The sequence below is a fragment of the Rhagoletis pomonella genome, unplaced genomic scaffold (assembly GCF_013731165.1).
Source record: "Rhagoletis pomonella isolate Grant_MI unplaced genomic scaffold, Rhpom_1.0 Rhpom_scaffold_00004, whole genome shotgun sequence".
Lineage (NCBI taxonomy): Eukaryota > Metazoa > Arthropoda > Insecta > Diptera > Tephritidae > Rhagoletis > Rhagoletis pomonella.
Window position 1 is genome coordinate 14,616,988 of NW_023458558.1, and position 15,308 is coordinate 14,632,295.

The following is a 15,308-nucleotide window of genomic DNA, read 5'->3' on the forward strand; positions in this document are numbered from 1 at the left end:
ATACTAGTTTTAGAAAATACAAGACTGTAATGAATTACAAAAATATAAACTCAAAATATCGGAGTGCCAAAAAAGCAATGCGTTTAATCTTCAAAATCTGTAATAGACATGGCGTTAAGCTTGAAACACATTAGAAACGACGGGCTACGGACCACAGCTGTCATATTATTTTAACATGTACTCTTATGTGAATAACTATTTTGGCGACGACACGGCAACACCGCGACTAGCCAAAAATGTAGCTGTGGCCAGATATAGTTTTATTTTTCCAGCGACAGATAAGATTCTTCCTCTTCTTTAATGTCAAACTCAAACAAATGCCAAAAAAAAGTCATGTCGCCGTCGACAAAGCGTTTAGATTTTGTAGATAAAACCTTAATTTCGTGTCGCGCGGTGATGGTGGTTTCGATGCGTTTAGAGCTTTGATGCGTTTGTCATTTTACGAAATCATTTCACAAAACGTAGTTAAAAATGCCTGCATTTATTACCCTTTCATGTATTCAATTCGTATATGTAAGGCCAATTTCAGACACTAACGTTTATTATTTAAATGCCATTTATCTTTAAAAGTTTATTTAAATATGTCAGTAAAGTGGCAACACTGTTTCTTGTTCCATGAAATTGTTGTTGCATTTGTTCGTTTGTTTACATTTTGTGCTGAACAGCTGATTGTTGTTTGGTACAAACACAGGGTTGCATATCTAATATTTAAATATTAACAATTAAGCGCAGTTTATACATACATATATATGGTCTGAAAATGAATTCTTGAAATTATTTAACAATATACAAAAACGTGGGTTTGGTCGAAAATGGATGCACACTTATCTTAGAAAATGCATTGTCTTCAGTTTTGTACAAAGAACAAGATTCCACAGCGAAATTGTATTTAAATGAAAATTTAAAATAGATACACGACAGCAAGGAAGGAAGAATAAGCGAATTTGTATACTCGGCGCTGGTATTAAATATTGTAGTTTCAACTTTCTCTAAACTACCTTTGCATGATAAGTAGAGGTGTTTTTTTCTCGATTTCAAACGGCTTCGATAATGGGCCTCATGCATAAAAAGTGAGCTTAAGATCCGACTCGTTTTTCAGTACAAATTCTTGAGCTTGAGCTCACCCTTTCAGTGCAAAAATTGAGTCTGAGCTTAAGCTCACTTTTTATGCATAAGGCCCAATATGTTGAGTTAGACTTAATTGAACCAAGTTTGATAGAAATCGATAAAGTGGTTACCGAGCTACAGCTTTGTTGCCATAAAGTGGGCGGTGTCGTCACCAATTCCTAAAAGTCTAAAACACTCTTATTTATTGTTAAAATATTGTTGTAACTATTAACTAGGAGTTAATTAGCGTCCTCTGTAGTTCTGCAATTTATCGTTATACGGGAAGCGGGTGTAATTTTAGTTTTGAACGAATTGCTTTTCCGAAAGTAATCGGTTACTGAGATACATATATTTGGCCATAGGGAGGCGGAGCCACGCCCATTATCAAAAAATGTATAATAATCCAATTTTACTGCTAATTTTTCAATATCATCCTCATGGGCGTAGCCAAGTAGGGGAAGGGGGTGCTCGAGCCCCAACCCCCGCCCCCCCCCTAACTTTAAAATTTTCCTTATATATATATAAAATAGTACCCTGAAATACCAGCTTAATAGGGTCCGTTTTGGCTGTTACAAACAACCGTTATGTGCACAAAGTTATAGCACAAGTGCGCTCAGGTACATATAAAATGAAAAAATAACCTCTTGTGCTCATATACCCGTAGTTGCGTATTAAACGTATACGCCCTGTAGCACCATACGTTTCCCGGACTGCAGGATTTAATCCGAATTAGTCCGAGGTCGTTCTGTGCACATACACAAGTCTACCAAAATATACATAGGTACATACATATGTATGCACATATATGTATGTGTATTCATACATATGTACATATGTAAAAACTAATTAAGCTCCAACTCCAATTTAAGTGTCGAACAAAACGTTACTTCTATTCATAGTCACATTTATGGCAAATGCAAACTACTTTTAACTTAGCTTTACGATGCAACTAAGTTAACTGTTTTTAATATGTAAAAAAATTTCAGTTAATAAACAACAGATTCACATTACGGGCATACATTTATTTATTTATTACCCCGATTTTATCAACTCGCTTTCCTTTTATTATTTATTTGATTGTTTTGCTCCATTTATTATTTTGAAAACTTTTTGAAAGCTAACTATTTTTAGTCTTCGAATAAATATATCTATAGTACAGATCTCATTATAAATATATTACATATGTATGTATATTTTTTGTGTAATTATTCGACAGACCAATCGAACGCAGTTCGTTAACTGAAAACTGGTCTAGCCACTAGGCTTGGTCGAATATTTTTTTTTTAAACCGAGAAATTTTCATAGAGAATATTCACTTTGTCCCCTGGCACCGTAGTAGTTTGAAAATTTCTTGGTGAAGTGTTGTCAGAAATTATTTTCAAATACTACTACTTATTGTCTTCGTAACAACAATAATAATAAGATTCACAAAAAAAGGCTAGCTTTGTCTCAGAAAAAATTAAAATTTTAAAATTTGTTGAGTAGCATATCGATTTGCAACAACCATTCCTAAGGAAAACATCTGATTTATAAACATGCTTTTACATCGGTTAAGACAATAGCTTTACAATGTTTATCCATCAGTGCAATCGCTTATCCTTCATATCCCTTTAGCTATTTAAGCAAAATTTTGACAGCGTCTACGTAGTTTAAAGAACTACCGAAGCTATGTTATTGGTAAAATTGTGTCCATACCAGTAAACAACGAAAATTGTGAAAGGGTGAGAAGAATTGGGTTTCGCACTTTGTGAAATGAAGAAGTGGAATAAATCTTCAATTTATACCCACTATTTTATTGGGCTTTGATAATAGTAGATTACGCTCCCCAACCGAAAAGATCTCTGGTTTTTATATTAATCCAATTAGGCAAGCCTGGTCGTGGACGAGTGGTCGATCTTTTTTTAATGTTTAGGTTTGCATTATCAATACTGGACGCTGAATTCGATATTTTTGCATGGTCTTCCAAATCAGTCAATGAATTTTAGAAAAATAATTGATAAGTTGAATCCAAAGCAAAGTCTGAGAGTCACATTAAAGTCTATGATTCAAATGTAAACATCGACTAAGGTCTATTCTACAGCTAGTAGAGCTAAAGGCTTGTGGAGAAATTAAAAATAAAAAGTTACTTTTCAAAAGTCACAGATTTAGATTTTAAAAGTTATTTATTGTAATGCAAGGTAAGTAACGTATTTCAATATGTTTTCCATCCTTCTAAAATGTAGTAAATTCTAAAACCAAAATTGTTCACCAAAGATATAAAAAATTATTTGCAGGCTGAAATTATAGTTGGGAGTTACTATTTATATGTATGTACAATTTATCGGCTTTTTAAGCTTTTTAGGTTTTGTTTTCTAATATATTGCTATTTTTAAATGGCATACGTTTATTACAGAGTTTTCAGTATGTATGCAGTTAATAGTCAAGTAATGTTTATTTATAATTATATTTATATTTAACATTTTACATTTAAAAATAAAATATCAATAAAAATAAAAATTAAATTTGCAATTAAATCTATATCCCTATGAGTATATTTGTAGAGTACATATAACGTAATGCTATATACAGATGGTATGTACATAAATCATTTGTGTCTGTTGTCTTAGACGCAAATTGTTGGGCCCAACAGTTGCCAGCAGTTTCGTAGCAGCTACGTCTTATGAATGCGCCCATTTTGTATTTATATAGACTATACATTTATTTGTTTATGTATATGCATAAGTACATGTGTGTATGTTGGTATATATTTTATTCTGAACGTGGTAAATCAGTTTGGATTTGGAAACTTTTCTAAAAAAAATTGAGCGATTCAAAACGGGGTCGGTGTATTGTTGTATCTCTTAAACTTTAAAAGCTTAAATAAATGTTTAAAGAACTTGAAACGTCAACCAACTATTTTTTAGCACTAGCAGAACGAACTAGATCTTATTTGTCAAATTTAGAACTAATTCGGAACTATCGAAAAAGGCACGCAGCGGAGTTTATTTACTTTACATAGATATGTATTTGGCGGGGTTTTTTCATTTAAATGCACTTTCATTCAAAACAAAAGTTTGCGTTAACATTTTAACATCTTGGGACCGTCTGGAATCTAATCAATAACAGCGAGCACCTCTGCAAAGTCAGAAAAAGAAAGATTTATCGCCAACCAGTACTGGGTCTAAATGAACTAGAAGCGCATCAGTTCAGAATTAGAGATTTTCTCACAGGGTACGTACATCTATGTATATGGGTTTGTAAATAGTGGGAACAGAAGAATTGTAATTTATGACCGCTGAAAACAACATATTTTTAGGCGCATAAATTCGATTTTTAGGCAATCCCAGAGTTTTTCTAGTCGCTAGTTTTAACTATTCTAATTGTTTTCCGAATCATAAAGTAGCTGGCAATAAAATAAATACTTATTTAAATTCATATTTCATATTTTTTTTTTTTTAATAAATTTGCAATAATATTTTGAATGACAAATCAACAATATACTTGCATACGTACAATTATTACACATATATTCAGATATTCTAAAATTTCATAGCATTGCATCTGCATATAAATATATGCGCATATACATATATATACACACACATTACCAATTTTACTTATGAACTAAAGTGAAATTCACTAATGAGTTTTTCTTTACTCTTCTTCTAATAAGTATGTATGTATCTACCAACAACGACTACTTTAGCTTTGTTCCAGCTGCTTATTTTACGATTTCCGCGTTCTCCCCCCTAAACTTATTCTCCTCCTAATGCAAATCTCATAATCCAGTCGCCCCAGCCGCCATCATGCCACCATGATGATGATGATGATGCATGCCGGTATTTTGGAAATACATATAGTAATTGTAGGGCTGTTGTGACGCCGCCGCTGCTGCCACTGCAACCTGTGTCGCTGTCGCCGCATTATTCGCCATGCCATCGCAATCATCGTTGCCTAGCAATTGTTGAGTTCCCGCGCCCATCATGCCGCCCATAGGTGATGGTGTCATTGGCAGCGCGGCCGGTAGTGTGCCCATTGTGTTGCCCACCTGACAGCTGGCGCGTAACGCCGCCGCCTGATGGTGCGCCAAAATGTCGCTAACCGAATGGGATGAAGGCCAACAATGTGCCGCAGCTGCCGCGGCCGCTGCTGTACGCAACTGATGTGTGGTTTGTGTGGATTGCGGCGGTGAGGGACTGCCACAAGATACGGCCGTTTTCATGCTATACGCAGTATATGGCTGGTAAATGGAATTGTAGAGGTGTGGATGTGCGTGTACAGCAGCCGCAGCGGCGGCATGTTGATGATGCGCTGCTGTAGCTACCGCTGAGACGCTTGCATTATGTGCTGACGTATGATGATGTCCATGTGAATGTGTATGAGTGTGCGTATGGTGATGGGGTGAAGAAGTTGTGCTGTTTGCTGCCACCACGGCTACGGCGCTATGGTGGTGATGTCCAATGGAGCCGAGTTTATTACGCAATATTCGCGAAATCGAACTGACGCTGGGCACATTAGTCTTATCACAGATTCCTTCGGTAAGTAGACGGTCGCGGATCTCCCAAGCGAAAATACCGGGATCTCGCTGCTTGAGTTCGCGTATATAGTTCACCACTTTTGGGGTGGTGACGCGCGGCTTTGATCCGCCTATAGCGCCGGGTAGGATGGAGCCCGTTTCATGATAGCGTGCCAATATTTTCGAGACGCATCCGTGGCTAACTCGCAATTGACGGGAAATGTCGCAGGGTCGAATGCCGAGGCGCGCCAACTCAACAATACGCATGCGCGTCGCATTCGGTAGTGGGCGACCGTTCACAAACACTCCGCCAAGCTGATTCACTTCGCCATACTGTGGGCACTGATTTTCTGCAATGGGAAAAGTGAAACAAAAGAAAAACAAGTTTGCGATTAGTATTAAACAAAACAAAAACAAAACAAAAAACAAGTGGATGAAAGTATGGATGTGTAAATGTATAGAATGAATAAATACGTACATACATATGTATATGTATTATCAGGAAGTAGTAAAAGTGAGTAGGGCGCAGATGGATAAGCCGCCTGTGCTGTAAGTCTTGTTGCGATTCATGCGATTGTTTCATTAGAAATATGCACTTATGGCTATTTGCACTGTTTTGTTGTAGAGGGATAATTAGTTCGACTACTGTTGGAAATGCAGTCGGCAGACTTTTACAACGGCTTAGTTCCGAGAATTGCGGATGTGTGTAAATTGGCCGATAATAGATTGGCATAGCTTTGGAGGCACGCGTTGCTTTTCTGGAGCATGTTCGTTTGCATTTTCCAGTGTTGTTAGCTACTTTAACTCACACCGACTATTTATGAATGTGGATTTATTTTTTTTTTTTGCATATACATATATACAAATGTATGTATGTAGATTAGGGTGATCCAAATAAAATTACGTAACGAATTTATGGTCTGAAAAGGATTTTCACAGAGAAGAAAATTCTGCCATTTGGACAAATTTTTATTCCAATTTTAAAAGGTGTTGGTGGCATTTGAAATTTTTCATGGGAATAACATGAAAATAGTTTTTTTTTTTAATGTTAAAACCAGGGCCGAAATGTTTAAGGTTTTGCTTATCTTGCTTATTCAGGGTTTCCTAGCTTAATTTTAACGATCATGCTTATTTTGCTCATTTCAATGTATAAAGCTAAGTACGGACCTTTTAAGTTAACGGCCTAGAAATAAATTGCGATTTCGTGTTTGTGAATACATACATAGTAGTGTCCAAGGAGTTTTGATATCTGATATTTTACTGCATACCTTGTACTCTTCACAAACAAAGGCCCCTATTATGAGTTGCATTCGATTTTCGACTGTGGTCGAAAGTGCTGAGCGAACGAATTTTCATTTGGTATTATGGCGCTCATTCGATGAAGAATTGCGCTATTGTGAATTTCGCTCGTTTAGGTTGTTCACAATAGTATGTTTTTCACCGCTGAGAAGCTTTGTTTACAAATCGAGCAAACTAAATAGTGTGCTTATACATATTTATGTAAATATGTTCTAATTAAAATGAAGTAAAAAAGAAAGCAAGTTTATAAAAACGTGGTAAAATGAGGACAACGAGTTCTGGTTCAACGATTCGTCAGAGGATGAGAGCTTAGTAAACTGGCCAGGAGTAGCAAATGTTTAAGAGAGTTTAAGTTTATTAGTCTTTCGAATATATTTTGATATAAAATATATTTAAGAAATTTGTCTACAGATTCATTAAAAAATTCCGACCATCTAAAGAGGCGTTTGTGAGCCAAATCTATTTAAAATATTTTAAAACTATCAACAGCGCTACGATTTTGTTCTCAGAGATCGTGCCAACAGAGTATTGGGATTTTCTTTCCCAAGTAAAACCAGCCTTTCGAGCTTGTGTTTAGTATTCACGATGTTAGAACTGCATGAAATTAATAAAAATTGTTTAAAATTAGTGTCTAGCCGCCAAAATGTAAGAAAACATATACAAAATCATAAATTTTTCACAATTTTCTAACACTTCGCTACACCATCGAACCAAAATTCTGTTCGACAGAAAATTCGATACTCAACGAAAATTTCGAAACGCTTGCATAGCTCATAATACGAATTTCACTTTCGATCTTCGATCTTCGATAGCCAGCGAAGATCGAAAATCGAATGCAGCTCATAATAAGGGCCAAACTTTAGCAAACCATAGTAGAAAGCAGTGAAAATTTCTTAATAACTTCATACTGCTTAAGAAACATAGGCTTTTTAGGATTTATGAATAAAAAATAAGCAATTGCTTTTTTTAGAATTTCAGTCCTTTTACTTAAATTTGTTTGAATGAATCGAGTAAAAGGTCTGAAATTTTAAGAAACAGCAATTGCTTATTTTTTATTCATAGGGCCCATTACATTTTTCTTGATAATTCCTTGGACTTTTTTATTCGTCAAACTAAAGAAATTTTAACAAATAATAACATAAAAGCAGATTTTGTAACGCGTAACTTCAATTGCATTCCTGCTTGGATACAAAAATTTAAAACCAATGGTTTGTCTCCACGGGAAGGCATTGATGTTATTGAAGAGATAAAAAATGGAGAAAAACGAATATTTAAAAAAATTAAAACGACCAGCGCAGATCTTTATTATTTTAGAATATCAAGCAACACTTGTACGTCCTTTGTAATTTTTCATTTCTTGAAACAAACTGAATAAAAGATAAAACATTAAACTGTACTTATTTTTTATTGTTTTGCGAGCATATCTGAAAGCGTATTTACCAATGTTTAAGTGCTTATCTAAGCGCGTAAAGTGGATTTTTCGTGCTTATTTTCTTTGGCCCTGATTATAACTATTGAACCGTTTGGGGTAAAAAATTCTAGGGCAATAAATTCTCTAAAAAATTACCCTAAATTTGATTGTCTTAGAGACGATTAAGAGTATTAAATATGTTAATGATATTGCTGAACGAGGTATAGTATTGATACAAAATTATCCCAATCCAATATCCCAATTGCAATAAACTGAATTTTGTTAATAATTAAAAAGAACGTTAATGTTTAAAAATACAATAAAAAATAAATGATTGGACTAAAACTCTCTCTTCTCTGACAAATCTAGTTCATAGTCAACGTTTTCTATACATTCTGTATCATTTTAGTGTACGGGTTTTCATTTAGCATATTATTTGCAATTATAAAGCCCCAAAACTGCATATTTCTGTTTTTTCTCGACTTTCATAGCCACTAAGTATAAACATTTTTAAGTCTAGACAATTAACACCCTGTACTGCGATGCGAAAGAGAAATGCGATGCGATAGGCAATCGTCACAGCATATTACTTACGGCGTATTTACCTCTCGCATCGCATTGCTCTTTCGTATCGCATTGCTCTTTCGTATCGCATTGCTCTTTCGTATCGCATTGCTCTTTCGTATCGCATTACAGAGTAGCCCCGCAGGGTAATCTTTTAGAGAACTTTTATATCCTACAAGAATATGCCTAAAATGGTTAAAAAATTTAGCATTTTTAATGAAAATTTCAAATACTCACCGACTTCTTTTAAAATTAGAATACACATTTTTCCAAATGTGAGAATTTTTTTCTCAGTAAATAGACCCTTTTAAGGCCATATGTAAACTCGTTAGGTTAGTTTATTTGGATCACCCTAATGTACATATGTATAGACAGTACGACCTCGGTAAAAGCGAACTCGGGAAATGAGAAAATTCTACCTCAAAAAATTTTCTTCCAAATTTGGCCTATATTTATAAAAGTTTTTCTTTGATAATTTTTAGCATTCGCATTCCACAACGCTATATTTATTGAAATTATCCATCTCTGTCTTCTGATTTCCTTTTTTCTTGATTTTGTTTAAGAGTTTTTGTGGAAATGGATAATTTTTTTTTGCCTTTAAAAACACTTAGAAAGTTTTTTATGTCCTCAGATTTTCACTGTTTTTTTTTTTTTATTCTAGTTACACACTTTTCCTACTGAACTCGCCCCTTGATACTTACTAAACAGTTTTTTTTTTACCTTCTTAGGCTTGACTTGTTGCTCTCGTCAAACAGCTTGGTAGCTTTTCGAATGGCCACGATAATATCTCGAATAAAATTAAAGAAACATCCGAACAGAAGACAAATTAATTCAGATTAAACTCAAATACATTGCAGTTTCATACGAATGAAATATATCCCAAAAATTATGTAACTAAAAAGGACAACCCAGCTGCGATAAAAGGAAACAAAAAAAAAATAATAACTAAGAAATAAGAGAATAGGCATGGAAACTTACGTTTACTGAGTCACTAATCACTACTTTAATCGAGTTTTTGCGTTTATGAAGTGTTGCTTTTACCGAGGGCGTACTGTACATACAATAATAGTATGCGTTTATGGATGTACGTATTAACATTTGTGATCTGGTACTGAGTATGCAGCGAACAGATGTTCAAAACCTATTTTTCATTTGCATTACATATTTTTTTTTTGCATTTATACATAGATTTGTATGTATGTATTTATATATATATTTATGCTAACCAAATACGGGCTAAAAATATTTTATTTGATTTTTTTTATAAAATTTTCTTGAATATTTCAATAATGTTATAATATTCCTAGTTAGCATTTTTTTTAAGTAATAAATACCTTTATTCGGAGTGCTAGCTAATGCCATGAATAATATTTTGATAAATGTAAATATTTATGTTTGTATAATGCAATTAAACTCAAATTCTTCATAAATAGCAAATAACAAGCATTTTGCCAAAATTAAAACAAGTTTGTTATTACATCATAAAAAGATATATCTCAACGATTTTCGTAGGAGACCTAAGCGTACAGATAAGAATATTAAGAAACTAACAACAACAAAAAAATCGAGTGAGTGCATTAAAATATGCAATGACATTTGTTCATAAACATAAACTGTATTTTTTTTTTCTTATTCTCAAATGAATGTCGATTGTGGATGTTGGTGTTCTGAAGGTGACAAAACATCCGATTAACTAAAAACGACTGGATACATTATCGGTACGCGAGTACATACGTACATACATGCAAACATATATATTGGAGTAGCAGTGGCTTAGCCGATGGGGGATTGGGAGACTTTTGCTTTAATAACACAAAACCATTTCATCCTTCTGATTTATAATTTTTTTTTGTATATCAGAACAAAATACATACATTTTTATAAATATTTGAGCTTATCGGTTGTTGGATTATGCATTTGAATATTGCGCCTTTAATACTAGTCTTATCAGACTGTATAAAAATAAGTATAAATATGTGTGAAGAGCCTGAAAAGCGTAATTACTTTAGGTACATACATAGAAGTCCCACCAAAACTTTTGATCGTAGATCAGTGGAAATAAAATATATAACGGTAAGAATGGCCTATATACATATGTGTAAAAGAATACACTCAGGCGACGCACAATGGCACTACAGTGGCCAAATATAATAAAAACGGACTAGCGAATTCGGAAAAAGAAATTACGCAGATTCATAGCAAATCACCCAAGTCATGGGCTGAGCTTAAATTAGATAGAATGTAAAAAATAAATTTCTAAGAAAAAATTTTGATTTTGTTGGAAATAATTTAAATTAATTTTTCTACCCTTGCGGGTATATAAAGTTGGCCACTTTAATTGACTACTCGTTTTTTAATACAACTGTGATCAAGCATTGCTTTACATTTTTACATAGATATCAATTGGAATTCAAAAGATAGTTTCATTTGAAAGTCTACATAATGTTGTGCTTTTGTAATTTTTCAAGCGCTTACTTTACTTAAAGGGATATTTAAAAAGATCCTAAGGAGTGGCTCCGCCACTGTCAATGGTTTTTGTGCATATCGGGCAGCGCCTAGCTCATATTATTAAGAGGTCAGTTGTCCACATGAAGTTTACTTTACATACATATGTACGTATGGATTAGGAATGTTAGTCCCGGGATCCCGGCCTTTTTTAGGTCCCGAAAATCTCGGGATTCTTAGCAAATAATCCCGGGATTTTCGGGATTTGTAATTTGCACTGATTGCAATAATAGACCCCTCTTTTCTTGACCAGTATTGGCTATATATATATATATATTTTTTTTATTTAATAATTAAATTTTTTTTAAAAGATAGTAAATCTTACACACAAAAATAAGTATATTCGGGACTAATCCCGGGATCCTGGGATTGTGATAACGTCATCCCGAAAATTCTGAGTTCGTAAAGAGCCAAAAAGTTAACATCCCTAGTATGTATGTATATACGTATGTATGTCATAATGTATGTATGTCATCGTAATAGTAACTCATTTGAACACTTGTTGCAGCGTAAATACAATACAAACTACCTACAATAATGAAAGGCACAAAGTACAATTCTGTTCATATTGAAAGTGAGTTGGCAAACAATTAAAGTTTCAGTACTCTGCAAGGAGCTCAAATTACAAAGAATGAGCAAAACAAAAACTAAGAAAAGATTGAAGTAAAAAATCAACTAAACCGTACTGAAAAAGCCATACTGCTAAATATAATTGTATTTATGTACACTTGCTTCTTTGACTATTTTGAAAGGCTCCCCTTTGCCTTTGCCCCCCCTTGATCGTTATATTTACGAGCGGCGGGCGATTATGTTTGAATATTTATGCACTTTGTGTTTGAGCTACTGTAATCGTTAAAGTTGTAATGATCACAATAGTTTGCTATGAACCGTGACTAATGTGCAAATAACCAATCTACATATGAGTGACTAGGCCGTGCTAACCGCAGTCTGTTTGCACAATTGGTGTTGCACAATTTCTTCAAAAGCGGGTTAACCTCAAAATTTAAAGTTTTTCAGAAAACAGAGAAAACTATTTCAAAGCGCATTGTAAAATATCGCAACACAATGAAGAGCTGTCAATCTGCTGCTGACGTATGCAGATGATATTGACATCGTTGGTCTGAAACCCAGGAATGTCAGCAACACAATGGAAGGACCGCACTTGGCGCGAATCCGCAAATGAGAGAGAAAACTGGCGAAGTTTTTTGTTCTCGGCCCAAACCGACAAACGGTTGTAGTGCCAAATTGGAAGATGATAGGAATAAGTATTTTAGGCAGCCAATGATTACAAAATAATGGGTAAAAATTTTTCTGACAATCATATCGCTCATTTACTTTAATACTGCTGTATCGATTACCTGTATCTCACTAGAACAAAATATCGAGCCCTAACCGCCAAAATAACGTAAGCGACATTTTTTTCAAAATTTTCTTTTTGATGCAGAAATATTCCTAGAGCATCTAGATGCATTTCTGCATCAAAAAGAAAATTTTGAAAAAAATGTCGCTTACGTTATTTTGGCGGTTAGGGCTCGATATGTATTCATTTTTACTATGGGAGTATTTATTTGTAAATTAAAAACTTTAAAGCCGTTTTTTCTCGAGTTTGACTTTTATGAATTATGACACTTTTGAAGTTAATGAGCGATATGCACGAACATATCTATTAGGGCTGGGAGTTCTATCCGGATATTCGAATATCTGATTAAATTATCCGAAAAGTCGGATATCAACCAGATATTTGGATAACTAAATTAATGGATATTAACCGCATAACCGGATTTTATCCATATACAACGAATATTTGAATGTGATAAATTTAGAGTTAATGGACTTTTGAAGAACGTGTGCAATATTGTGCTTTGAAAATACATGCATACATAATTATTTCAATATTCTAGGTTTAGACAAGGTCAAGGACTAAACATTTATTTAATGTGTAGAACGGAATTTATAGTCAAATTTCAAATCAAAACTGTTAGGATTGATTCATGAACTAATGCAATTAATAATTCTGATAGACCTAGAATACCTGCATAAATACATACAGATACATAATGTTTTCTAGAATTCATATTGATCTATAAAATATACTAAGGCCCAATTTCAGATGTGCTATTTTAAGTGGATTTGCGTAACTGGTATGAGTACTCATTTGTCCCAATTGTAATGGATCATAAATTAGTACACTAATTTAATTAGTACTCAAAGCCAGTCTCTGGTGTGCGTCTTGATGTTATATCATAAATGGAGGGACCTAAAGATTTACGCCGCCTCTGAACATTAAATGGATTTTTCGAGAACCAGAAATACACTCGGATGTTTGCCATTGCCTGTCGAGCAGCGACCGGCGTTAGAAATATTTTTTCTGATATATTTAGAATCTTATCTATGAAGTGGTAGTATGCACCTCTAACCAATCAGACCCAGCGGGCGTCCTGATGTTGTAACTCAAATACAGCAATTTGTTTCGTTCTCGCCAAGTGAGCTTGGTGGGTGGTGGGGTAAGTAAATTTTCGGTAACTGCTTTAAGTAAATTTTAGGAAGCTGGTATTTCAATATTGAAAAATTTCAGCACCTCTAATAATTCTTTAATATGCACATATTTTCCTTAATTACAATTTCAAATTCCGAAGTTCTCAGCTGATTAAAAATTTGCAATACCATATTTGTGAAACAGATTATTCAGAATAAATGTATGCCTTTAATTTATAATACACGCTCAAAAAAAATAAAACTAGGTAGCAAAAGGTTCGTCTTCGGCGAAAACTTCGGTCGTTTTGAAGCCGAGCATTGAGCCGACTATGAAAATATTGCCGAATACTCGGCAAACCGAAGCCGAAATTTCGGTTGGGCTCTAGATTGTAGATTAACTTAAAAAATTCAATTTCAGATCATATGTATATGAGCCATTCTTTTTTAAGCTGGACGGACTTCGTAAAAAAATAATGTCATGTCTCCGATTCGCTTCAAATTTGTTTTATGAGTTCTATGCATGAAATAAGCTAACACATGTTCGAAGAATTATTTTATTTATTTTTTCTTCGGAGATATGATCTCTAATCATGTACTTCCGATATCAAACAGAATGTGTCATGTATGTATAAACTGCACTTAAATGGCCATACCAAACAAAAATCAGCTGTTCAGCACAAAATGTAAACAAACAAACAAATGCAACAACAATTTCAAGGAACCAGCAACAGTGTGACCACTTGTTTGGCATATTTAAATACAACTAATCCGAAAGCTAAATGGCATTTAAACAACAATCCAAAATTAAACTTAAGGGACATATAAGTTTTCATTTGAAATTGGCCCTAATTGCGTTATCGATCATTCATACTGCGAGCACATACATATGTGCATTAGGGTGGTTCTTATTTTTTGAGATTGTTTTTTTTTTAGCTTAACTTAAAATAAAGCAAAGTAGTTATTTATCTTTTTTAATATAAATTTTAATACTGCATTCTATACGGACATTAGGTACTTCAACATTTTTTAGCAATCTGTACATATGTATAATAAAATTGTAACAGGCCGTATCTATACATTTTAGATATTAAAGAAAAATTAATATGGTCTTTATTAGAGCAATGGAAGTCAAAACAACAATTTTTAGAATTTTTATCTGTCTGTCTGTCCGTCTCTTCGTCTGTATGTTTGTACGCGCATAACTAGAGGTCTAACTCAAAATATAGAAAGAAAAAAATTAGACAGTCGCTACCTGTTTAAAAATAACAATTTAAGCAAATTGATAAAATTCTGTAAATATTGCAATATGGCTGTCAAAAGAAGAAAGCTCGGAACACTTTGACGCAGCAAGCGACAAGCAGCATCTGTCAAATTTTAAATACACACGTTCTTACGGACACAATTATTTTGACGACAGCACGACATCTTGGCTGCAGGACTGCAATTGTCGAC

The 15,308-nt window shown here is 34.0% G+C and overlaps 1 protein-coding gene across 4 annotated transcripts in view; it reads right to left on the reverse strand.

Annotated features, from left to right (window-relative positions):
- Positions 1 to 4,197: 4,197 nt before the first annotated feature.
- The window catches only part of LOC118737076 (paired box pox-meso protein), a 63,695-nt gene continuing 52,584 nt past the window's right edge, over positions 4,198 to 15,308 (reverse strand). For all 4 annotated transcript variants that reach the window (XM_036467340.1, XM_036467339.1, XM_036467338.1 and 1 more), the window contains one exon: positions 4,198 to 5,952. In XM_036467340.1, coding sequence (XP_036323233.1) covers positions 4,865 to 5,869 — 1,005 coding nt within the window. In that variant the 5' untranslated portion in view covers positions 5,870 to 5,952 and the 3' untranslated portion in view covers positions 4,198 to 4,864. The remainder of the gene's footprint in view (positions 5,953 to 15,308) is intronic.